General features: G+C 47.6%; 1 protein-coding gene across 1 annotated transcript; it reads right to left on the bottom strand.

Moving 5' to 3' along the window:
* Window positions 1-3,744: 3,744 nt before the first annotated feature.
* On the bottom strand, window positions 3,745-22,697 carry Ctsh (cathepsin H). The gene is made up of 12 exons (XM_051140186.1): window positions 22,543-22,697; window positions 17,244-17,275; window positions 16,111-16,216; window positions 15,076-15,146; window positions 13,695-13,799; window positions 13,353-13,439; window positions 12,540-12,595; window positions 10,766-10,847; window positions 9,883-9,951; window positions 6,306-6,412; window positions 4,720-4,845; window positions 3,745-4,040 (listed from the first exon to the last, which is right to left on the bottom strand). Exons 1-12 carry the CDS (start codon window positions 22,625-22,627, stop codon window positions 3,965-3,967), a joined length of 1,002 nt encoding a protein of 333 aa, XP_050996143.1. The 5' UTR covers window positions 22,628-22,697; the 3' UTR covers window positions 3,745-3,964.
* Between the last annotated feature and the right edge of the window lie 1,811 nt (window positions 22,698-24,508).

The raw sequence follows: 24,508 nt of genomic DNA, 5'->3' as shown, positions 1-24,508 counted from the left end.
TTAAACATTTGGCCTCTAGCTGGTAGCACTGCTTAGGGGACCTGTCTGGAAGTAGGCCCTTCCTGGTAGACTATCCCTACTTGTCATGCCATGCACCCTGCTTCCTTACCTGCCAATATGTAAACAGGCTGTGTCCCAAGTTCCTGCCACCATAAACTGAAGAGTCCTATTCATCAGGCTTTCCCTGCCTCTTTGAACCATATGCCTTGAAATTTCCAGCTGGAGTAAACATGAGGGTTTTGCCACTACAATGAAGAAACATTTATGGAGAAATCGAGTTGTAGGCATTAGTGATGCTACTGGGAGCAAAAAAAGGGGTGAGGGGAATCCTTAAGAAAATGGGTAATGTCCTCTCAAGGTGGTGTACACTTGTAATCCCAGCACTTGGGGAAGCAGAGGCAGGCGGATCTGAGTTTGAGGTCAGCCTGGTCTACAAAGCAATTCCAGGATAGCCAAAAGCTACACAGAAAACTTGGCTCAAAAAAAGAAAAACTGGATTTGTGGCACACATGGACACCATGGTACCTTGCTTGCATTAGTCTGTCCTAAGTAAGGATCGGTGATACATTTTAGGTTTTGAAATTATTTTCTCAGAATTGGTGTGCTTGGCTCTTGTTTGCTTGCATTGCTTACTCTTTGGCTTTTGTTGAGCATAACTGTACTGTCTTACACTGCTACCTGTCTCCTGGTGCTGGGAAATGAACCCAGGTGCCCCAGAAGAGCAGCCAGTGCTGTTAGGAGCCAAACTGTCTCTACACACCTCAATGCCTACCCATATTAACACACAAATTCTGAAGCTCTGTGCCTGTTGTCATCATCTTGTTTCAGCCAGTATTATAGTTTGGGTTTTTACCCTTCTTGAGTTTGCTTTCATATGTTGTTAAATGAAGAAAAGCACTACGGTACTTTCCAGGCATTACACATAAGCATGTATCTATATTTAAAAGACTACCCTTCAGCCAGGGTAATAGACTAAACTGAAAGAGCACACACTGCAGAATACCAAGACATGTAAGAGGAAGTAGTGTAGCTTTGGGCATATATACATGAGCAGAAAAAGACAAAAACCTGAACAAAAATTCATCTGCCTTTAATCTAGATAATGGGATATATATAGTCTCAAGATACTTAAAGGGCAAGACAGAAATGACACCCTCTACTGTTATATAAAGGAAGTCCCTTACTCTAAAGCAGGGTCCCAAATCTGCCCATGGAATTCTATAAAGCCAGCACACAATCTGGAGCCCCAAGTTTGCAAAAATAGGCAACTTGCCTTAACCTTGTAGTATGGAAAACCAGTTTACCCAAAAAGCAGTTTCTGGGCTAGCCATGCACCTTGCTCAGTACCACCACTGTCAACACTACTGGACTACAAAATCTGATTCTCAGACTCTGCACTGTGCTCCTGTACCCTCATACTGAGCCTAGGGTTTAGAGATGTCAGCCTTTCAGACTAATAGAGGTTTGTCTCACTGTTTTGAGTTGGAAAAAAAGATTATTTAAAGAATAATTGAAAGTGAGAAAGGAACAAAATGGACTTAATGATCAATAAAATAAAGTCATGCCACTACATCAGTATTAATAACAAAATCACAGAGTAGTACACATTTAATGCGGTTCAGTGGGGCTGATTCTTGCCATGTTTCTTTAGAAGTCCTTTTAAAGCTTTCTGTGGCAGTTCATGCCTTTAATCTGGGTGAATCTGTCTTTGAGGCTAAGCTGATTTACATACCAGTAACAAGTTCCAGGCAGCCAGAACTACAAAGACTGTCTTTTTGTTTTGTTTTGCTTTTTGTTTTCCGAGACAGGGTTTCTCTGTGTAGCCTTGGCCATCATGGACTCACTTTGTAGACCAGGCTGGCCTCGAACTCACAGCGATCCGCCTGCCTCTGCCTCCCAAGTGCTGGGATTAAAGGCGTGCGCCACCACGCCTGGCTTTACAAAGACTGTCTTAAAAAAAAAAAAAAAAACCAGCTGGGTGCAGTGATGCGTGCCTGTAATCTCAGCACTTGGGAGGTGGATCTGAGTTGAAGACCAGTCTGATGTACAAAGTGAATCCAGAACAGCCAAGGCTACACAGAGAAACCTTGCCTGGAAAAATGGGAAAAAAAAAAAAAAGGCAAAAGTCCTTAAAGTTGGTGCTGCAGAGAGATGGCTTGGCTGCTCTTCAAAGGAACTGGGTTCAATTCCCAGCACCCTCATGGCAGCTCATAACTCTCTGCAACTCCTGTTCCAGAGGGTCTGACACCCTCACACAGGCATGCATGCAGGCAAAACAGCAATGTACATAAAGTACAAATAATTTTTTTTAAAAGTTCTTCAAGTTGTGCCTATGTTGACCATGTTTAGAGTAGTGGCATAAATGGGGGAATCCAATGTCCACCATGATTGCCTCAAGCTTCTTGCATATTACAGGAAAGGAACAAATCCTTCATTCTTCAGAAAAGTCATTCTGAAATTACCATTTTTAGGTGGTATTGGGGATTGAATTTAAGACCTTGTATATCTCTCTTGGAAAGCTTTGTGCCCTTAAGCTGTATCTCTAGCCCTCAACTATTTAATTTATTTCAAGGGTTTTCTTAGCATCTATTGAGATGCTTATACAGGTTTTAATTTTTTTATTAATTTGGTATAGTATTGATTTTCACATGTTGAGTCAACTCCTTATTCCTGGAATGAGTCACATTTGGTGGAATATACAGCCCTTTTTAATTTTTTTTATTAATTTATTCTTGTTACATCTCAATGTTTATCCCATCCCTTGTATCCTCCCATTCTCCCTCCCCACCCCCCCCTTTTCTAATTATTCCCCTCCCCTATGACTGTTCCTGAGGGGGATTACCTCCGTGTGTGTGTGTGTGTGTGTGTGTGTGTGTGTGTGTGTGTGTGTGTGTGTGTATACACACACAGCCCCTCTTGCTGTCAGTCCATGTCCCCCACCCCACCCTGGCTTTCTCTGGGTAGCTTTGACTGTCCTAGACTCACTTCACAGAACAGGTTGGCCTTGAACTCAAAAAGAGATCGCCTGCCTCTTCCTCCCTGAGTACTGGCTCTTGCTGGTATTTTATAGATGCTTTTCACATCTTTATTGATAAAGGGCATTTACCTAATTTGTGATGTCTTTTATCTTTGAACTAAAGTTTATCTTTCCCCCTGAGTGGGAACTGCTTGGTTACAACGATGTGCCTTATGACCCTTAGATCCCCAATTATTCTTAAGTTCTTAGCTTTCAGGAGACCCAAATAACATGGTAGATTTTTTTTTTTTTTTCATTGAGACAAAGAGCAAAGCTACAGCTGTCTGTAGACAAGACCCTGGAGCCGAGAGGCCTGTAGAGTAGCTTCATGGAAGAGGAGGGGTGGCTTGCAGAGGAGCAAAGGAGCAAAGGCCTGTCCAAAGAAGGGCTTTCTGAGGAAGCCATGGGGCACCTTTTCTAAGAGCCAGTCAGTGAGGCCACATAGATGAGATTTGGGGGCTGCCCTGGCTCTGCCACACCCTGGCCCCATTTTCTCCATTCTTCCTCCTGGGATCTCCATCCGGCTGGCACCAGCACCCCCACCATACTCCCAGCTAGTGATGCCTTCTCTGTCGTCCATGGAGATGGAAAGGAATGGCAGAGGCCCGGGCCCAGCCCAGGGAGGTGTTCACTGTGCATTTATTGAATCCATAACATAGAAAAAGTAGTCATTGGAGCACTCTACATGAAGAGAGCTGGAAAGAGAAGATTCTAGGTCCACATGAGTTATGTGAGTTAACCACATTCAAGGCACATGGCTGGTTTTGGTGTCATATGGGTGGGCTTGCTGCTGGTTGAGTTCTTCTTCACTATTTTAGGCTTCCAGGCTCAATGCAGAAATGAGAGGGCCTCTGGGTGGATTTCCCCACTGTTTTCCTGGGCAGGATTTGTTGTCAAAGGACCAGTTCTTCATTATGTTTGCCAACCAGTTGCCTGTTTGGCCTTGGCTTATACCTTGGGGATAGGGTAGGAGGCACAGGCTGCCAGGCCACACATGTTCTTCCCACGCTCAATGAGAAAGTACCTGGGCAGAGAGAAGGGATTAAGGACTGACTAGTGGCAATTAAACCACAGGGCTTTCTAGAATATTCTTGTGCAAACCAAGACATGACTACAGGGGTTAGGCTCTCTGGATTTATTCACAGAATAACTACCACAGGCTTATTTTTTACCAGTAGGGAATGACTGGTGTCAACTACTTACTTCATTTTTCTTGCATATAATACTTCTCAGAATTGATGGAGCTTCCCTTCTTCCCTCTGTCCAGGCCCTCACATAACTACCTAACCACCACTAGGAGTTTCTAAAAATAAAAACGTTCCTTTTCAGGTCTGTCTGTCCATCCTGATTCAAAAGAGGGGCCGTCACTCAATGTAGCAAATTCATTGCTTTTATTTCTCAGACCTTTCCAGTGCTTGGTTTTGTCCCAGCAAGATGTTGAGGTCTGGCTGTTTTCAACCTTTAGTTACAGACCAACCCCATTAAACCAATTGGTGTCCTGTCCCCTGCAGACTTGTTGGAGCTGGGATCCTATGAGGGCTCTTGCTAACAGGGCCTTGGTATATGAAGGTCCCATATTCATGTTCCCCTTTCCTTGGGGATCCTTAGAATTTTGAACTTTGAGGTGGAGATGCCTTGCACCAGGGAGCACCTCTAGCCATGAACAACATGGGCCCCAATAGTAGAGCCCGCAGGCTACTTACCCATTTTGCCCCCACTGGGAGCCCCAAGAGTTTTTCACAATCCAGTAGAGTAACCCATTCTGTTCTCCATAGCCAACAGCCAGGACTGCGTGGTTTACTTTATCTGGGGTTTTATGACAGGAAGTACTAGAAATGAAAATGGAATTTATAAAGGCTTGTAGTATAGGATAAAGAAAAGTTAGGTTGACTTCTGGCCTTCACATGCTTGCACATGCACACTTGGACACACTCACATGAATATATGTATGCATACATTTTCTTGGCCAGAAAAGCACTTCAGAAGAAGGACTTGGGCTGGGTGCAGTGGCACACACCTGTAATCCCAGTGCTCTGGGAGGCAGAGGCAGGTGAGTCTCGAGGCCAGCTCAGTCTACAGAGTGAGTCCAGGATAGCCAAGGCTACACAGAGAAACCCTGTCTGGGGGGCGGGGGGAAGGACTCTGGGTCCAAATGTGCAAGGGGCCAGGTGTCTGTCTATCGTAGGGGAGACAAATGTCTAGATCAAGCCACTGAGGAAGCATCTGGAGAAGATGATGATGGTAGGAGAGGAGAGTGAGCAGCTTATTGGGGCTGTGGCTTCTCCCTCAGCAGCAGCAGGGTTGTGAGTTAACAGACACAGAGACCTTAAAGGAACACTGGGGCTGGGCACAGGGTTGGAGGTCCCAATGGCCACCCAGGTTGAATTGGCAGGGGCCTTCAGATCTAACCATGGATCTAATACTTGGAAGAGGTTTGGTGGGCCACGTAGTTGGCTTATGGATTTATAGCTGTATCTGACAACTGCATTGAGGGCTGAGGGCAAAGCCCTGAAGAACAGGGACATTCTGGGGGTGACTAGAGAACAGAGACTCCTTGCTGAACTCATTCTTGTCACCAAACAGGAAGGCTAAGATGTGTGGGTACAAGAAATCCCACATTAGACATGCTAAGGGGGGCTTGGGACAACTCAGTAATAAAACGTCTGCCTACTGTCCATGAGGCCCTGGGTACTCCCGAAGAACCAGATAATGAACTGTCCAGCACAGAATTCTGGAGTTTGAGAACAGCTACTTTTCCTTTCTCATTTTCAATTTTTTTTTTTCTTGAGACAGGGTCCCATGCAGACCAGACTAGCCTTAGCTCACTATGCAGCTGAGGATGACCCTGATCTGCCTCTACCTCCTTACTGCTGGAATTATAGATGTGTACCACCACATCCCAGGATGGGGTGTATGCTAGGCCAACGCTCACCAAATGGACTGCATCTCCAACCCCATCTTCAAATACTTGACTATGTTTTCAAACCTTAGTTTTCTCGACTGAATTAAGCACTTTTGTAGGTGACCACAGAGCTCTGAGAATAGATTTTGGCCTTAGGTATGACTTAGCCACTATGGCTGGGCCTATAGCATCCTTTGTGACCTCCTTTTCCTGGGATAGAGACTTGGTCCCTGACACTCAGAGCCGCCAGAAGACTAACAGAGGGAACATATGATAAGTCTCAAATGTAATCTAATTGGGAGCCTAGGCTGAGCCAGAAGCCATGTGCTGGGTTTGAGGAAACCCAATCTTACACACTCCCTTCTGCCACCCAGGACCCTGGCTTACCTGGAGTACACACCACTTTTATACATCATAAAATCTTCAGTCACCTCAAAGGCAAAGCTCACAGGGTTGTACAGTGCCACAGCCTCCACCATGGCATCTTCATCATTCTGCAGACAGACAGAAGGGTTGACAGACATGTGTGGCCTCTCCCACCTCCCCACCATGCTTCTGGTCTGTTGCCTGAAGGTAGGGGCTAGAGTTCCAGAGCTCTTGGCACTAAGCTGTGATGCAGACACCACTTCCTTCTGCAGAGTGCCGCACCTTTGGATTGATTTTTGTTATGTTTTGAGAGTCTCATGTGATCCAGGGTGGCTTTGAACTTGCTTTGTAGCTGAGGATGACCTTGGCTGATCTTGCCTCCTACCTCCCAAGTGCTGAGAATTCAGCCTGGTACTACCATGCCTGGCTTGGGTAAATTTTATCTTTTAAAAATCCTTTTAAAACTGGTTATGGTGGCACACACCTTTAATCCTAGCACTTGGGAGGCAGAGACTGGTGGATCTTTGTGAGTTCGAAGCCATCCTAGTCTATGTATTGAGTTCCAGGACAGCCAGAGCTATGTAATAGACTGTCTCAAAACAAATAAACAGTGATGGGAATGGAAGGTAGGATTTTGTTGTTTTCTTTTTTTGGTTTTTCAAGGCAGGGTTTCTCTGTGTAGACTTGACTGTTCTTGCCTTGGACTCACATCAGTCTGCCTGCCTCTGCCTCCCGGGTGCTGGGATTAAAGGCATGTGCCACCGCCGCCCGGCAATTTTTATTTTTTCCCATTTTTGAGACAGGGTTTCTCTGTGTACCCTGGCTGTCCTGGACTCAGGACTCAGGTCCTAGACCAGGCTGGCCTCACACTCGTGCAGATCTGTCTGCCTCTGTCTTCTGGAAGGTAGCATCTTGAGAACGTTAGGCATGTTCTACATGCGGTGTGTGCTGCTAGGCCTGGCATTTGTGTGGAGATCAAACCCGAGGATCAAATGTACGTACATGCTAAGCAAGTGCTGTCTGATTAAGCTGCATCTATAGCCTATTTGGGTTTTCAATTTTTCCTTCCCAAACCAAACTAACAACCCCATAGCTTCAGCCTTTACCCTCACATTCTGAGTGTCTGGGATGCTCTCATTTGTCTCCCTGACAACCTCATACACAGCTTGCTCATTCATTCTCTCAGTCACAGCTGACCCCCGAGGCCAGCACCTGTGAGTGATGCAGACACGAACATGGCACTCTTGCTTCTGTGCCCAGTGCTCCACATCCAGGGTGACAATCTAGAGAGCTTCACTGGTGGAACACAGATCTTACAGATCCACAAATAGCTAAGACCAAAGCTAGCCAAGGCTCTGAGTCTCCTGAGTAGGACCTGCCACCTCAGTGTGGGAAGGCATGCAGAAGGGAGTCATGGGAGCTTCTTGGAGGCAGGGGGAGAGCATCAGCCAGAAGCATCTGGTAGACCTTAAAAGCCTCCCTCCAGGGCAAGGTGGGTGGCTCCTACACTCATGTGTTTTAAAGCACCCCAGTTGGGGAAAACTGAGAGAGGTGGTCATGATAAGGAGATGCTTCGGAGTGGGCATGAGGCTGGAGGCTCCTGAGTTGAGGCCAGAGCTCAGAGAAGGGAAATAAAGTACAGGAAGAGAGAGAGAGTACAGTAACCAGCGTGTCCTCCTCACTCAGGCAGCGGTGCCTTCCAAGCACTGCTGGAGGTCTTGGGAGCCCAGGAGATCACAAAGGCCTGCTCACACTAAGGGCCAGGACCTCGTGGCAGGCGCTGTTTCTACGGCTGTCCCTTGTCCTGTCTGGGAGTTCTGGCCTGCTCTCTGGGCTCTTTCCAGGCTTCGACAAGACTCTTGTCAGACTTGGTGGATGTGTTAAAAAGCATGTTTCTTTTCAGGAGACAATAACATCTCTATTACCAGCTGTGGGCTGTGTTGCTGAAGTGGTAAACCTCAGTTCTGGAGTGGCATACCTCAGTTCCAATCCAGCCCCACCTCCTAGCTCCTGGGCACATGGTTTGGCTCCTTTGAGACTACTACTCTCACCTACCAAATGAAGGTAATAGCCACATTCATGGCCTAGGTTATTTGGAGATAATGCCTGTCATGAGGCTCTAGACTGTGGCTAATCACTCCCACCTGCTATTACTATGGAGACTTGACATGCCCTTCAATCAGATGGCAGCTGCTGTCATTACATAAATTACCTACTTGTGACCTGCATCTTTTTTTATAGGCACACGCCCCCCTCACGTGCACATCGTAACTGCACACATCATGGAGGTTTCTTACCTCCTACGCAGTCCTCCCAGACTGAGCGGGTGCCTACCAGACGGACGGGGTCATTCACACATGCTCACGTGTTCTCTTTGAAAAGCAGGGTATGACTGTGTGCTACGGAATGCTGTCCTTCAGGTACAACAGCCTTTAGCATCTTAATCAGGGTAGCCCTGATTAGACCTAACAAGATTGGACTTGCTGGGGTTCCCTCATAGGAGGAGGGGGAGGGGAGGGTCATAAGACCATCACCTATGGTTCTATCTACTTCCACTTTGAGTCCTTGTCAACGCTGTATAGAATTCTGTCCCAGATCCAGGTGGTCTCTGCAGGTGCTATTGTACACAGGAGGTGGCATGTTCCTTACTGTGCAGCTATGGGAGGTTGTCATCCTCTCTAGGGTGAGACATTTTGGTGATACAGCCATTTGGAGGTTACTCACGTTACTGCAAGTCACCCCAACAAACTCATGGGTTCACCAAGCTAGACTTGGATGCAGTGCGATTGCTTTGGTTTGTTGGTGGTGTGAGCAGGCATCTGTTAGTTTCTCACTGGTAAAGTAAATGTGTTTCCCCATGTACTCAAGATGAGGTGTGACATAACTTATTATGCCACTCTCAGCCTGGGTGTTGAAGTGAAGCCAACAACACAGGATGCACCCTGCCCCACTTAAACCACAGACAGGTGACAGGAGACACACTCTACCCTTCAACTTTGAGGATGGTCATGGCCGCAGCAAAACGTAGCCTGACCTGACGAACTGACAGGTCCATGCTCCTAATCTTCCTACATCTGACCTGCGTGCTCCATCCTCTAGCGCAGTGGTTCTCAACCTGTGGGCCTCCCCCTTTGGGGAAGTTGTACGACCGATCCTTCCACAGGGGTCACATGTCAGATATTTACATTATGAGTCATAACAGTAGCAAAATTACAGTTATGAACTAGCAATGAAAGAATTTTACGGCTGGGGGTCACCACAACAGGAAGAATTATGTATTAAAGGGCTGCAGCATTACAAAGGTTGAGAAGCACTGTCCTAGTGGAATGATGGTGGAGATGATCACTTGCATTTCAGATGAGAAAACAGAACCATAAGCCTCATATAGACTTGGCATTCAGGACCCAGGGCACCACCACCCCCAGCCCCCCCCCCCCCCCCCCCCAGTCACGCCACGATCTCTTTCCTATCTTCCAGCAAACAGCCTTCCTAGTGAGCAGGAGTGAGAAGTAGCCCAGACTCCTCCATCACGGATGAGCTGCCATAGGGAGCTGCTCCTGGAACACACTCCTTAGCTAGAGATGGACCCAGTACTCACGAGTGTGATGTTGGCAACGTCCTTGACGAACGCGACAGCTTTTTTGGGGTTGAATTTGCAGGGACCATCCTATTCAGGACAGAATAGGGAAGGGAATACAGGTTAGAGATGCTTAGCCTTTGGCCGAGCTCTCATTTTCCCTGTGAGTGTTGACAGCATTTTTTTTTTAAATAGGAGCCTGCATGCATCAGAGCCTTATTGACAGTGCACACCAGAAGGGCTCAAAGTATCCTTGTCCTCAAGATGTTTAGAAACCGTGGGCAGGAAACAGTTCTGTTTCTGCCTGGGACAAATGCATAGTGCTTGGTCAGAGCCCAAGGAAGGATCTGAGCCAGCTTAAGGTCAGAGAAGAGAAGTTGGGAACCTATGTAGCAGGGTTGGGGCAGTCCAAGGAACGGTGCTAACCAGAAATGGGTGGAGATTAAGTCTCAAGACAAACTGCGGGAGGGGGACCTGGTTTGTGGAAGCTAGAAATTGTTGGGCACAACGATGGGAAAGACAGGCCTTGTGTGAGTGAAGCAGATCCTGGGAGCCTCCAGGCTGCTCTGACCAAGGTAGGCAGAGCTAGTCAGAGAGACCCACGGTGAGGCCAGCTAGGTGGTGATGAAGAGAGGCCAAATTCTAGATGGCGGTGGTGACACAGGGTGGACCGACGGAGTCACAAAGGAATAAGGCATGCTGAGTTGAGGTGGGAGGATACTGCAGAGGGGCATTCAAGAAAGAGAGATGATGCTATAGGGCAGGAGTGACAAGAGGTCCCTGGTGAGAGCAGAGGGTACAAGCAAGCACCATGGGGGTGCAGATTTGAATGGCAGCAGGGCGTGAGGGGGATAAGGGTGAAATAGAGTTGAGAGGAGACATAGCCGAGATCACCCACAGTTACCTTGCCTCTGTAAGGGTAGGTGTCTTCTCCCATGATGCCCTTATTATACAGGATGTACTCGAAGGCCTGGCTTGGGAGACCTCTGCAAAAAGAACACATATGTAAGCAGTTCTGGGCCTGGCCTCACAGAGCAGAGTGGTCATCTGTTTGGAGCTTGGTAATGTTTGCCCTTGGCTTGGATCACTGGGGTCTTGGTAGGGCACATTCCAGTGGCAGAGGTCTCTGGGAGGTCTGAGAGGCTCTGAGCCACTGGTGCTTCTCTGGGACAGGGACTCCTGTCAGGAGAAGCAGACAGCCTCTCAGCAGGCAGGAGTCACTGTCACCTCAGTACCATCTATACCAGGCATCCTCTCGGCCAGTGTTCCACAGACAACCTTCCTGACCCCCTCATGTCTGCCCCAGGTGGCAGCTACTACGATGGGACATTATGCCCAGGCAGCAGTCTGAATCCAGCCTTCAAAGATTCTAAAGGTCAATCTTCCCCATCTTCCTACCTCCCAACAAAACAAACAAACAAACAAACAAACCCAAACAAACTCATTCAGCAGACCCGTCTGTCCAGCCTTTGCTCTTCTCCCTATAACCCGTGTTAGCACTTGACCTATGACATGCTCACATATGCCTTATTCAACTCTGTGGAATGTTAGCTCTGTGTTCCGCTGCCTGTTGGGTCACCTATGCCCAGGGCCACAGGGGGATATGGTGGGAGCCTGGTACTTGAATGAAAAATGGCAGTGATGCCAGGACCCAAAGCAAACAGACTTCCAAAGATGCTGGGGCCCCTTGCCATGGGCCATGCGAAGCTGCACAGAGGAAAGAGATGAGAAGAGAGGTGAAACTGAGTCCCCTGGTGGATCCCTGGCTGTAGCATCAATCAGTCCTGATTCCCTGGACTCAGGCTAGAGACCCTGCTAGTCACTGCTGCCAGAGTAGAAGATGGTGCATGAGATGTCCCACAGAGCAGTGAGGACAAGGCTAAGTCTGACAAGGAAGTCAAGGCTGAGAACATGCCCTGGATGACCCTAAGGGCCTTCCTGCATATTGTATGGCCAGAAACCTACTTAAGCACCCAGAACGTTTTCAGAGATCAGCTCACATGGACAGAGAGAGACGGGCTAGTGTCACTGTGGAAATGGGACTAGCTAGTTGCTAGTAACTTATTAATAGGAAGGCCGGGAAGCTGGCCAAGTACAGTGATATGCATGGACACATTTCCAAAACTCACAAAGCTCTCGAGAGGGTGGGGCAGCTTGTGCTTCAGGGAACTTGTCTAAGAGCCCATCACTTCTCCACATGTGAATCTGGGGTTTGGAGGGCGATATGTTTCTTCCTCTATCGATACTTTCTTTTCTGTTTTTTTTTTTTTTTAAGATTTATTTATTTTATTATGTACACAGTATTCTGCCTGCATGTATACCTGCACACCAGAAGAGGGCACCAGACCTTATTATAGATGATTGTGAGTCAACATGTGGTTGCTGGGTATTGAACTCAGGATGTTTGGAAGAGTAGCCAGTGCTCTTAACCTCTGAGCCATCTCTCCAGCCCATCCTCTATCGATTCTTTTGGCCACTTGTTCAGAGGCTTAGGTGACCAGTGAGGCCGACCATGCTGAGCACAGGGCTCAGTGGCATCTTGGGAAGAGATTCTTAGCCCTGCCCCTTCCAGCTGTGAGACCCTTTACTTCTCTACCCATGGCAGTAGATGGGATCTCATGACTCTAGCAGCTGCTAAAGGAAGGAGAGAAGGAGTGAGCTCTCCTTCTGGAACATACCCTTCGCAGCCATGATTGTTGAAGTTCTGGGCACAGTCCACCAGCTGCTGCTCAGCCTACAGGAAGAAACACAGATCCTGTGAGGAGACGGCTGAGAGGCCATGGAAGTGCTGCTGTGAGGTGTCAGCTTTTGCTAGCTCATTCACGTTTGTGGCCTAATTGGTGTTGTGTGGTGATGACCCTGAAAGTTCCCCCAGGGGCCAGGCCACATCTGTATATCCCAGAGTGTCTGCCCTGCAGTTGGTACATGTTGGGAGGGGATCAAAATGACCTGGCTCTCCTACTTAACACTTGTTCTGTAGAACACAGTATGAAACGATGCATCTCATGGTATTACACCAGAGGAAAAGGGGCAGGCCCAGAGACACTGCTCCATCCCTCCTCAGCCCAGCCTCTCATAGCTATACTGAACTTGCTCTACCTCCCTTTTCCTTACACAGTGGGACAGTTCCTTCACAGGTGTCACCCTTCTTGGGGGTTAGTGGGTAGACAGATGAAGATAACCAAGCATGGGAAAGGGCCCCGCTCCTAGAAAGACTGTCTCCTAGGCAATATCTACTGTTCAGAGCTCATCTTGGTGAAGTACTGGGCTGAAAAACTGAGGAATGTGATGGACACCCACACCCACTCAGGAAGGAGCGTTGGCACAGTCCTTCACTCTGGTTGAGATTCTCAGGCTAAATAGCCTCAAAATTGGGACTTGAGATCCAATGGAAATACAACTCTTGGCTGACCCCATGAATGAACCAGAAGGTCCAGGCCCAGTGGTGAGAGAGGTGGTCTGTAGAAGATGGGCTATGGCTGACTTCTTACCAAAGACAGCATTTTCCCACTGGCAATAGCCACAGCAGACTCCAGGGCCCCGGTGGTGGAGAAAGTCCAGCAGCTGCCACAGGCTCCCTGGAGAGGACACATGAAGCAGAGGGAGTCAATAAATGTGCCCTCATGACACAGCTCTACTCACCAGGGTGGGAGGGAACCTTAACGCAAGGACATCCAGAGTCTTGCAGAGGAGAGGACAAGAGAGATGATGGGAAAAGGCAGAAGGAGGGATATCCTTTTAGAGATGCTGTGAGCATCTGAGTTCTCCGCCCTAGTACGATGTCTGACCACATGGCTGTTTTGGAGGGGAAACGTGGGAACTGCCATGCATACCTGATTTTTCACTGCCGAGACGAAATGACCTTTCTTCCGCCAGTCCATGGAGGAAGGGTAGGGGCCAGTGCCACGGAGGTAGTTACTTCTGGTGGCTGAACAATTCTGAAACAACCAAATACATGATTTTCAAGGAAAATGTAATTAAAATGAAAAGCTTTGAAAAGAAAGGAAAGGTCTGGGAGACGGCTCAGTGGGTAAGCGCTTGTGCACAAATGAGAGCCTGAGTCCTCACAGCTGTGTGACTTTGTAACCCCAGTGCTGGAGTCGAGAGGAAGATAGGCAGGTCCTGGGGACTTGATGATCAGCTAGTCTTGCTGAAGGGGTGAACTCCAGGTTAAGGTGGAAGCTGGGTATGGTGGCGCACACCTTTCATCCTAGCACTCAGGAGGCAGAGGCAGCCTACTTTACACAAAGAGTTTGAGGTCAGCCAGGGCTACATACTGAGACCTTGTCTGAAAAAAAAAAAATGGTGATGGGACTGGAGAGATGGCTCAGCATTCAGCAATTAAGGGCACTTGCTGTTCTTCTAGAGGACCCAGGTTTTGTGCCCAGCACCCACATTAGGTGATTCAACAACTATATCTTCAACTTCAGGGCATCCAATACCATCTTTTGGCCTCCATGGGCACCCACATAATGTGTGTGTGTGTGTGTGTGTGTGTGTGTATGTGGCAAGACACACACACATGCACACCTAAATACACACACACAAAAAAATCTTAAAAAAAAAATAAGGTGGAGAGCATTAGAGGAAGACAGGGATGCGAACCTGTGGGCTCTCCATGTGTACGTGTTCTGAGTAGGCAAGTGCACTCACATATGCTTCCACCTCACACATGTATCCACCACATACATGTATACACCACACACACACACAAACATATGCACCAACAACACACAGGCATATACCACACATATTCAAGCACACACGCGCACACACATACGTACAAAAGGGAATGAGGAATGACAATTTGAGTGTGGTGGCATCCACTCAGCACTTTTGGAGTAGATGCAGGAGGATGAGGAGTTCAAGGCTAGCCTTGGTTACACATCGAGATGCAGGCCATAGTCTTACTACAACTTGACGTGCCATAGCTGGTTAATATCGGTGGGAAGCCTGCCCTTTTCTGAGGAGAAAAAGAGGAAAGAGGGCTGGGGTTGGGGGGAGGGGCGGGGGCTGAGAGGAAAGGAGGAAGGGGAAACTGTGGTCGGGATGTGAAAAAGTCCTGGCTGGACTGAGGGGTGCTGAGAGGTGAATCCTGCTCTCTCAAAGTATTCAGGGACACCCAAGGCGTGGCTGGGACAGGACTGAATCTAGCTGGAAACACAGCAGGCTTAATGTTTTATTCCACAGGTTTGAGTGAAAAGATCCACTAACCTGAGGCTCTGACCAGAGGTATTTGTGTTTTATTTCAGCAAAGCTCATGTCAGAAAACTGGTTCAATGCCACTGCAAAAGAGAAGGAAACACAAACCAAACAAACCCACAATGAAATAGAGGAGCATAGTGAATCGCTAATAAACTAACAAACAACAACAAAAAAAACAAGAACCCTTGTTCACCCATCTTCTTTCTATTTATAGTCACTACAACTTGGCTCCAGCAAAATTACACACACACACACACACACACACACACACACACACACGATTCAATATAGCAAGGTCAACTGATACTGTGCCTCTCAGATGCTTGGGCAGACAGACACACCCCAGAGTTGCTGGTGGGTGTAGCGTAGGCACCCACTGTTTTAGATTCCCATTGTGAGACTGTCGAATACCCAGGTAAAGAGCTGTTCTACCCGTGCACGTGTCTTCCCAGCTGCACTGTATCCCGTGTGCACTGCAAACCAGCCAGTTCAACATTTGTCAGTTCCACTTGAACCCAAGTTAGCCCTTGCTCCAGAGTGATGTGCTAATACTGGCCAGGCACAGACAGAACACCTGTTTTTCTTTCAGTTCATGTTTTCTGCCCAGAGTCCTTTCTCAGAAACTGCAGTGATCACACTGGATGTGTTCCTAGTGACCGGGTGATCGCAGTGACTGCTCATGGACCCAGAGCAGCCTGAGAGGCAAGGCCTCACAGCAACCCGGACAGATCTTGGCTGTGTGTGCTGTACCCTCAGATGACCTGGGGGTGGAGCAGGCAAGCCTTCTCCAGAATCGCTCCGAAGTTTCACAACCCCCACAGAAAGTTACCAGTACCGTCTAAATGTATATCCTGCACTGAATCTGAGATTCGCCAAAGACATTCTCAGTGAGGAGTCTGAGTTTCTGCGCTACACCACCGTTAGCCCTGAGCAGACCCTCTCACCAGCCTGTGCCGGTTAACTGTTTTCTTTCCAGATCTGAACTGTTCCCACCCCTCCTTCTCCCAGAGGCCTGGAGGAAAAAAAGGGGGGGCTTCCCGGTACTTTTAAATGTGTGGTTCTTCTGGTTGTGAGCATTCATCTTCTTCCAGTTGTTGGTGAATGTTTGCAGTCTGTGGTTGTACTCCTCTGAGCTGTATGTCTTTCGGTGCTAAAAACAAAACACACCGGCAAGTCCGGAGAATAGGTGAAGCCTACCAGAGGGAGTTTTTGTAGAGATTCCCCGCCCCGCCCCCAAGACTCCTCCAGGGTGTCATGTATGTAGGTAGTGTCAAGTGTCTGTAGACAAGATGGCTTACAGATTCCTACCCCACCTTCACCTCCCAAGTGCTGGGATGGAAGGCATATGTCATCATGCCTGGGTTACATGGCGCTGGGGATCCGTGCAGGCGAGGCAAGCATCCAGCCTACTGAGCTGAATCCCCAGTCCATGGAGGTTTTCATTCGGCCACTATCTCAAGACAGATCTACAGTTAGGTGGGACCCTGGTCTTGCTCTCCACTGACAATATCAGGAAGTTACAAAGAAATCCTTTAACTCCAGGGACCTGTGGCCATGCAATGAAGACCATGCAACCGTCAGGACATCAGTTAGGAAGAGTTCAAGAGACCTCAGCGAGGAGACCCACCAAGAGTAGGTGCCCTCTGGATACCACCGCTCATTGCTGAGCCAAGTGTATGGCAGGACCCACCACTTTATTTTATTTTATCTTTTTGCTTTTTCTGTTTTTCAAGACAGGGTCTCTCTGCATAGCCTTGGCTGTTCTGGACTTGCTATGTAGACCAGGCTTGCCTCGAACTCATAGCGATCCCCCTGCCTCTGCCTCCTGCCGAGTGCTGAGATTTAAAGGTGTGCACCACTGCACCCGGCTTAGGACCCATCATTTTAAAAACTGCACAGATTCATGTTCACAAGAGATTCTGCAGCCATTATGCAAGGTGCTCTGAATACAAACTACAACAGTGAAACAAAGGCAGGAAAGGCTTCCACTAGGCTCGTCACTGGATTTAGAAGTTTAAGTCACTGTATCCTTCCTGGAGTTCGGCCAGTTGGAAGCATGGAAAAGAGCCCGGACAGAGCAAGGTTGGACATCTCCTCTTTTGTCTCAAATCTGATACAGTTTAGTTTGCTAACAGGAAACTTTGTAGCAAGAGAAAAAGAAGAAGTTGGCCACTGACCTGTTTCATCCATGACTTAAAATGAAGCTTTTCTGTAAAAAATAGAAAGTGAGAAAGGAAGAAAAAGAATTAGGTCTGCACATGCCTAGTGATCATGTTGAGTCTAAAGCCAAGTAGGGCACTGGAGAGCTGACTTGCATTTTAGTAGTTACTTAATTTTTCATTTTATATTATTATTAATTTGAAACATGGTTTCACTATGTAGCCTTGGGTGGCCTCAAACTCAGAGGTCTGCAGGCCTCTGCCTCAGAGGTCTGGGATTAAAGGTGTGTGCCACCACATCCAGCTGATTCGCATTTGCAAAATACCAAAGAGGAGGTTGATACGGGTTCGTTAAAACTTGTGTGCAAAAAAAGGAACCCAAACCTTTGCTGCTTTGTTACCACAAGACATTTTGAGAAACTGCTATTTATGTGTGGTGTATGGGGGAGGTGTGCACCCATGTGTGCACATGCGAAGGGCATAGTTGGCTTTGGGTGTCTTCCCCTCTGTCTACCTTATTTCTTGAGATGGGGTGTGTGGGAGAACCAGAAGCTCGGGTACTTGGCTATACAGGCTGGCTAGAAAGCCCCAAGATGGAGCTGTGCGTGGTGGCACACGTCTGTAATCCCAGCACTTTGGGAGGCAGTGCGACGATGTCTTTGAGTTATTTCTGGTTCTGTAATTAACCTCTCTCCAGTAAGTAATTCATCCATCCTGCAGCCAGGTGCAGTGGCTGTAATCCCAGCAGAAGCAGGCATATATCTGTGAGTTTGAGGCCAGCCTGGTCTACAAAGTGAGTCCAGGACAGCCAAGGCTACACAGAGAAACCCTGTCTCAAAAACAAAACAAAAGGAAAACCTCACTGGTGCATAAAGTTGGATGTTGGTGGTAGTTATTGGTTCCCTGTATGTGGTCAGTAGACTTTTTTTTTCTAGCCAGAAATATAATTTTTAGGGAGCCAGGAATCTTTTCTTGTTTCATGGGGTGCAATTTATATGAGTCTCTTCAATCTTGAAAATTCACCAAAATTCATGTTTAGTGATTAGGGTACTTTTGCTATTATAGTTCAGTATAAAGTTAGTTGAAATCTTGGGCACACACTCCTCACTCTCCTGAGATTTGGGGTTACAGATGTGTACCACCATTCCCAGGAACTGTTTTAGCCTTAGCAGTGTCTGTGCTTACCGATTTTTACTCATCTCTGTACCTTAATGGAGCCACAGGGAGTGGGAAAGGAAATGAGGTTGGTTGTGTCTTCTGTAAAACTTTATAAAACTAGGCAAACCAATTGTTAGTGGATTCTAACCTTTCCTTGTACACAACTTTAAATAGCTGCACAAGATGTGTTCCAGTGTACTTTTTTGTTGTTGTTTTTTCAGTTTTTCGAGACAAGATTTCTCTGTGTAGCCTCAGCTGTCCTGGACCCATTTTATAGACTTGGCTGGCCTCAAACTCACAGTCATCCAGTTGCCTCTGCCTCCCAAGTGCTGGGATTAAAGGCATGCACCACCACGCCAGGCCCAATGTTCTTTTTAAAAATAACGAGTTATTTACTTTGCCTGCATGTACACCTGCTGGCCAGAAGAGGGCACCAGATCTCATTATAGATGGTTGTAAACCACCATGTGGTTGCTGGGAATTGAACTCAGGACCTCTGGAAGAGCACTCGGTGCTCTTAAGCTCTGAGCCTTCTCTCCAGTCTCCTCCCTCCTCCATGTACTGTTAATGTTTTACATTATTATTTTTATTTTTTACAGTATGTACATATGTACACCTAAATATACCACCATGAGGATTCTGGGAATTGAACTTAAGGTGTTAGCCCTGGTACCAAGCAAGGACCTTTACTCTCTGAACCATCTCACTGACCCCGTAGCACCAAATATTGACATTTGAAATAAGACCATGGCTAGGGAGATGGCTGAGCAATGAAGGCACTGGGCGTGAAAGCAAGAGGACTGGAGTCTGGGTCCGCAGATCCTACTAAATGACAGAGCATGGACACTAATGTGTAATTCCAGCCACGGGTGGCAGAGACAGGGCACCAGCCTCGATGGACAAGGTAGCAGAACAATCAAGGAAGGTTCGTGATGTTGACCTTGGGCCTCCACACATCCCTGTGAAAATGTTGTTCACGCATGAGAACCTAAATGTGTACGTACATACGTGCATATATCGCCCCACATAAAACACAGGGCTGGATACCTTGCTAGTCGTGGAGGCACAAGCCTGTTAATTCTAGCACCTGGGCAACTGAGGAAGGAGGACCTAGGAGAAGGAGTTCAAGGGAAGCCCCGGCTACATAAAAGACCTTGACTCAAAACACACCATCATTAGCAACAACAAAAGAGTTGGATATTTTACTTTTTAAAATTTTTATTTGTTTTTTGGTTATTCGAGACAGGGTTTCTCTATGTAGCCTCAGTCATTCTGGACTCACTTTGTAGACTAGGCTGGCCTCAACTCAGAGATCCACCGGCTTCTGCCTCCAGAGTGCTGGGGTTAAAGGTGTGTGCCCCCAGGCTCGGCTATTTTACGTATCATTTTCTCCTTGAACACCTATCTTTCTGTCTCACAAAATATGTATTAAATCACTTCATATTAGGCTGCAGAGTTGGCTCAGAGGTTAAGGGCACTGACTGTTCCTCCAGAGGTCCTGAGTTCAATTCCCAGCAGGCACATGGTGGCTCACGACCATCTATAATGTGACTTGATGCCTTCTTCTGGCCTGTATGTATACATAATAAATAAATAAATAAATCTTTTTTTTTTTTTTTTTTTTGAGACAGGGTCTCTCTGTGTAGCCTTAGCTGTCCTAGACTTGCTTTGTAGACCAGGTTGGTTTTGAACTCAGAGTGATTTGCCCGCCTCTGACTCCCAAGTGCTGGGATTAAAGTCATGCGCCACCACTCCCGGCCATAATAAGTATTTTTTAAAAATCACCTTATATCCTTTTCTGCAACAACAAACATCATGTAAAGTTATTTTTGATTCCTAAACATTAAAATTTTATTCTAGATTGAGCAATAATCATAATTATTATGAAGACCTTGATATTTTTCCCCCCAAATACACTTTACACTATGAAAAGTCCTTGTTAAACCTAAACAGTGTAAAACTTGAGTGGAAATCCATCTTTTGTATGTGTGTGTTTATAACAGCTTCTGGCTATACAGCCCAGGCTGGCCTTGAACTCGCGATCTTTAAACTTTAGCTCTGACTGCTGAGATTACAGGCAGGCATCACAACACAACACAAACGGGCAGTTTGAGGGTAAAGGATCTAGACGGGTTTCTCTGACACCATCTATGTCCGGGTCATTTGGAATGACTCCGTGTTGCCCCAAGGGATCTCCAGGGACCCGTGCCAGCACAGCAATGCAGGTCATTGCTATGTGGCATTTATAGCTTGCTCTGAAAGTCCTATACCTGCTCCAGAAGTCAGCCAGGGTCTGAGCAGGGTGCAGGGGATTCCAAACCCCGGGTAAGGGCCTGCTGTGGCTGAGGCTTTCAGAGAAGACAAACCCCAGCCTAGGACCAGGCTCTGCGATGGGCAGAAGTTGATGGCTGACCTGTGCCTCTTGTGAGGGTTTCCAAGCCAACAGGAGGGAAGAAAGCCCCAGAATTCCTCAGAATGTTGGTGGACGAAAACACACACAATCCATCCCAAGCTTACTTAAATGAAATCCATTTCACTATTTTTATTTATTTATTTATTTTTACATGTGTTCGGGGGTGCAGTGTATGGGTACACTGTGTACTCACAGAGATGCCATGTGTTTTCCTGTCACACCCCACTTTACTGAGGCAGGGATCTTTAACTGAACCCAGGCCTCAACGATTTTAGGTCATCTAGCTAGCCTGTTTACACCAGGACCCCCCACCCCCACTGTTGCCTGAGATACTGGTGACTGCTCTGCCCGGCCAGCTTTTACATAGTTCTGGGGATAGGAATCTGGCTCTCAGGCTTTCCGTACTAAGTTCTTTTCCCACTGAGCTATCTCTCTAAAAGGAATGGTTTTATGACTAGGGAGTGACAAGCACACGCCTGTCATCTCTGTAATTGGGGGGGACACAGGCAAGAAGATCAGGAGTTCAAGGTCATCCTTGGCTACTTAGTGAGTTGAAACCTGAACAAACAAACCCAAGAAAGGGTTGGAGGAGTTCACAAAGTCCCATCCCTCCCTTAGGATTTCTAGGCAGTTACTAGTTGCTGGGGGAAAGAAGATACATTTTCCTCTAGTGGTGTAGCCCCTGGTACGGTGGCCATGCTTCTGTGACTAGCCCTGTAACCCAGAGAAGGGGGAAGTGGGGGTGGGGGTGAGGCGGGTGCTAGTTTCTAGACTGGTTTCTCTGACACCATCTGTGTCTGGATCATTTGGAATGGCTCCATGTTGCCCCTGGGGACCCCCAGGGATCCGTGCCAGGACAGCGACGTTGCAGGTCATTGCTATGTGGCACTTATATCTGGCTCTGAAAGCTGAAGTATGATCAAGACGTTATATACATCTATGAAAATGTAATAATGAAACCTACTAAGTATAATTAATTTAGCCTAATAAAATCATTAACAAAAGGGAAGTATAGTTTTGCGTGTCATGTTGAAGGACCGACAGCAGGGCTAAGAAACCACAGGCCACCACCTACTCTCAAGCCAGGGGCTTTGATTGAAAGGCGCTTTACACTTACAAGTGGTTGGCGCGTGCAAGCGGTGGTGGAGGTGGTGAAAGATCAGCTGCACTTGAAAATAATTTAACTTCTATCTTCACTGTCCATACATAAACACCGGTTAGAATAAGCTACCTGTGGCTGCTTTCGTCCCACAAGCGCGCCTTTAGGAGTTACTGCAGAGACCAACGTATTAAAGTATTTATTAGGTAGTCTTTTGTTGCTCTTTGCCAAGAGTTAAAGCCACTTTTCCGTGCCAGCTTTTCCTAGCACACTACACACACTACAGTTAAAACTGCCGAGGGTGAAGGGTGTTCCTCAGGGTAGGGAGTCTCCCCCAACGCGCCACAGCCGAACAAACAACCAAGGCAGGGCGATTCCCGGAGGCCAAGTCCACAGAAAGAGGTAGTACAGGCTGGGACGTCCCGCTCCCCGTGGCGGGGCAGAAAAGTTCTGTGTTCCCTGCTGAAGGCGAAGGGCAGAAGGGGCTGAGGGTTTCTGTATCCAGGCCTGGATCAGAGGGACCCTGGGCACTTGCCGGCCTGTTCTCCGAATCACGTAAGACACGGGTCCCCTCGAGATTACCCCAGGGGCTCTCCATTCATCCTGCGGTGCCCCCGGAGCCCTGCGCCCCACTTTCTCCCACTTACCTATGGCGTTCACTGTCAGCTCCGCGGTGGCCCCAACACTCAGCAGCCAGGCTCCGGCGCACAGCAGCGGCAGCGCGGCCCACATCGCGGCGCTCACTGCCCGGGTCCGGCGAAGCGCCCTCTGGACCGGTGTGGGGAAGGAGGTGGAGTAACGCTGGCCTCCGCCTAGGCGGCAGTGAGTGGTTCCTCCCCCGCCCCCTGCTGCCACTGCACTCTGGTTCTTTTCTTGGGATGAAGGGGTCCTGCCTGGCCCTGATGACTTGTCCTTAGCAAGTGGGAGGAAGCACAGCTGGACTCCCAGTTTCCTGTCTGGCCCCATCTCCAGTAACCCATCTCCACGGAGGTTTCTTGAACCATAGCTCCCTGGCCTTCCATGGGGCTTGGAATGAAGGAACGAGAGGGCTGTCCTGACTGCTCACTCCCAACAGGCATTTGTTGTACCTACTTGGCCGCTTTCTTTATTTTCCAAGTCTGAAGGAGGAAATGGATGCATTTAAGGTTTGCTTTGCGAAATAAACAGAGAAAGCACGTTTTGAATTAAGGAGCCCTTGCCAGGATTCCTCTCAAGGAGAAAGGGGAATTCGGACAACATAACATCATGCCCGATGGAGGCCAGTTAATTCCCACTTGTCTCTCTGCCCTGCCAAATTTGTTTTGTTGTTGTTGTTGTTTGTTTGTTTTTTGTTTTCGTTTTCACTTCCTATTTAACAAATGGGAAAACTAAGGCCTTAGGACTAGTTTTCCCCATAGGGCGGCTGAACCTACTGTAGCTTTCTTCAGCTCCTCCTCCTTCCTCTTCTCCTTTTTTAGTTTCTGAGATAGGATTTTTCTGTGTAACAGCTGTGGTTGTCTTGGACTTGCTTTGTAGACCAGGTTGGCTTCAAACTCACAGTGTTTGCCAAGCATGCGCCACCAACACCTGGCTCTGCTGTAAGAGTCTAGGAGTTTTGTTTTTGTTTTTTTTTTTTTTTTAACTATAGGAGTCTTGATGCTGGCTCTGAGGCTATTTGATCTTGAACTTGTAATTCTCCTGCTTCAGCCTCCTGTACATGTATTCCCCAGCACCCATGGCATTTTGATGAAAACAAAATGACCTTCCTCTCCTGATGAGACTCTGCCTTTCAGGTGCCAGGGGAACAGATTCCAAAAGTTGTTTTTTTTTTTTTTAATTTAAATTATGTCTAATGCAGTGGTTCTCAACCTGGGGGTCGAATGATCCTTTAACAGGGACCACCTAAGACCATCTGAAAACTCAGATATTTATATTATAGTTCATAACAGTCATGAAGTAGCAACAAAAGTAACTTAATGGTTGGAGATCACCACAACATGAGGAACTGTATGGAAAAGTAGCAGCGTTGGGAAGGTGGAGAACCCACTGGTCTAGTGGGTTTGACCAGTTCCCGGAACTCTATTTAAGGAGCCTGAGGGCTACAGAGATAACTCAGTGAGCATGGCTCAGCATGCCCAGGGTTCTAGGTTCAATGCCTAGTACCGCCAGAAACACACACACACACACACACACACACACACACACACACACACACACACACAAAAAAACAGCCACCAGACAAAGGCATGTCTCTCAGGTGGTCTGGACAACAACAAACACATGGACACTGACTCTACACAGGAACCACTGATCAGCTCTGGCAGGCCCTGGAATATGGCTCCAGGGACAAATACTGTGCAAAGGGCTCCCATTTTAGGATTTCCGACCTGCTGATGCTTTAGGGACAATATGCAGTTAGTTGAAACTGTGATTCAGGTTTGAATTTTGAGCTCTTTCCAGGCCAGCAGCTGCAGTGGCCTGCAGCTCCAGGCAGCAGACAGCTAGTGAGGGGAATCAGCTGACATTCTGAGGCAAAGTGTAAGAGACAGATGGCATAAGCTATTCTGGTTTTTATTATGCTATGGCTTTATGTCAAATGGTCTTGCCCAACTGTGAGCTAATGTGAGTCTTCTG

The sequence above is a fragment of the Acomys russatus genome, chromosome 32 (genome assembly GCF_903995435.1).
Source record: "Acomys russatus chromosome 32, mAcoRus1.1, whole genome shotgun sequence".
Classification (NCBI taxonomy): Eukaryota; Metazoa; Chordata; class Mammalia; order Rodentia; family Muridae; genus Acomys; species Acomys russatus.
This window is presented reverse-complemented; position numbering and strand designations above follow the sequence as displayed.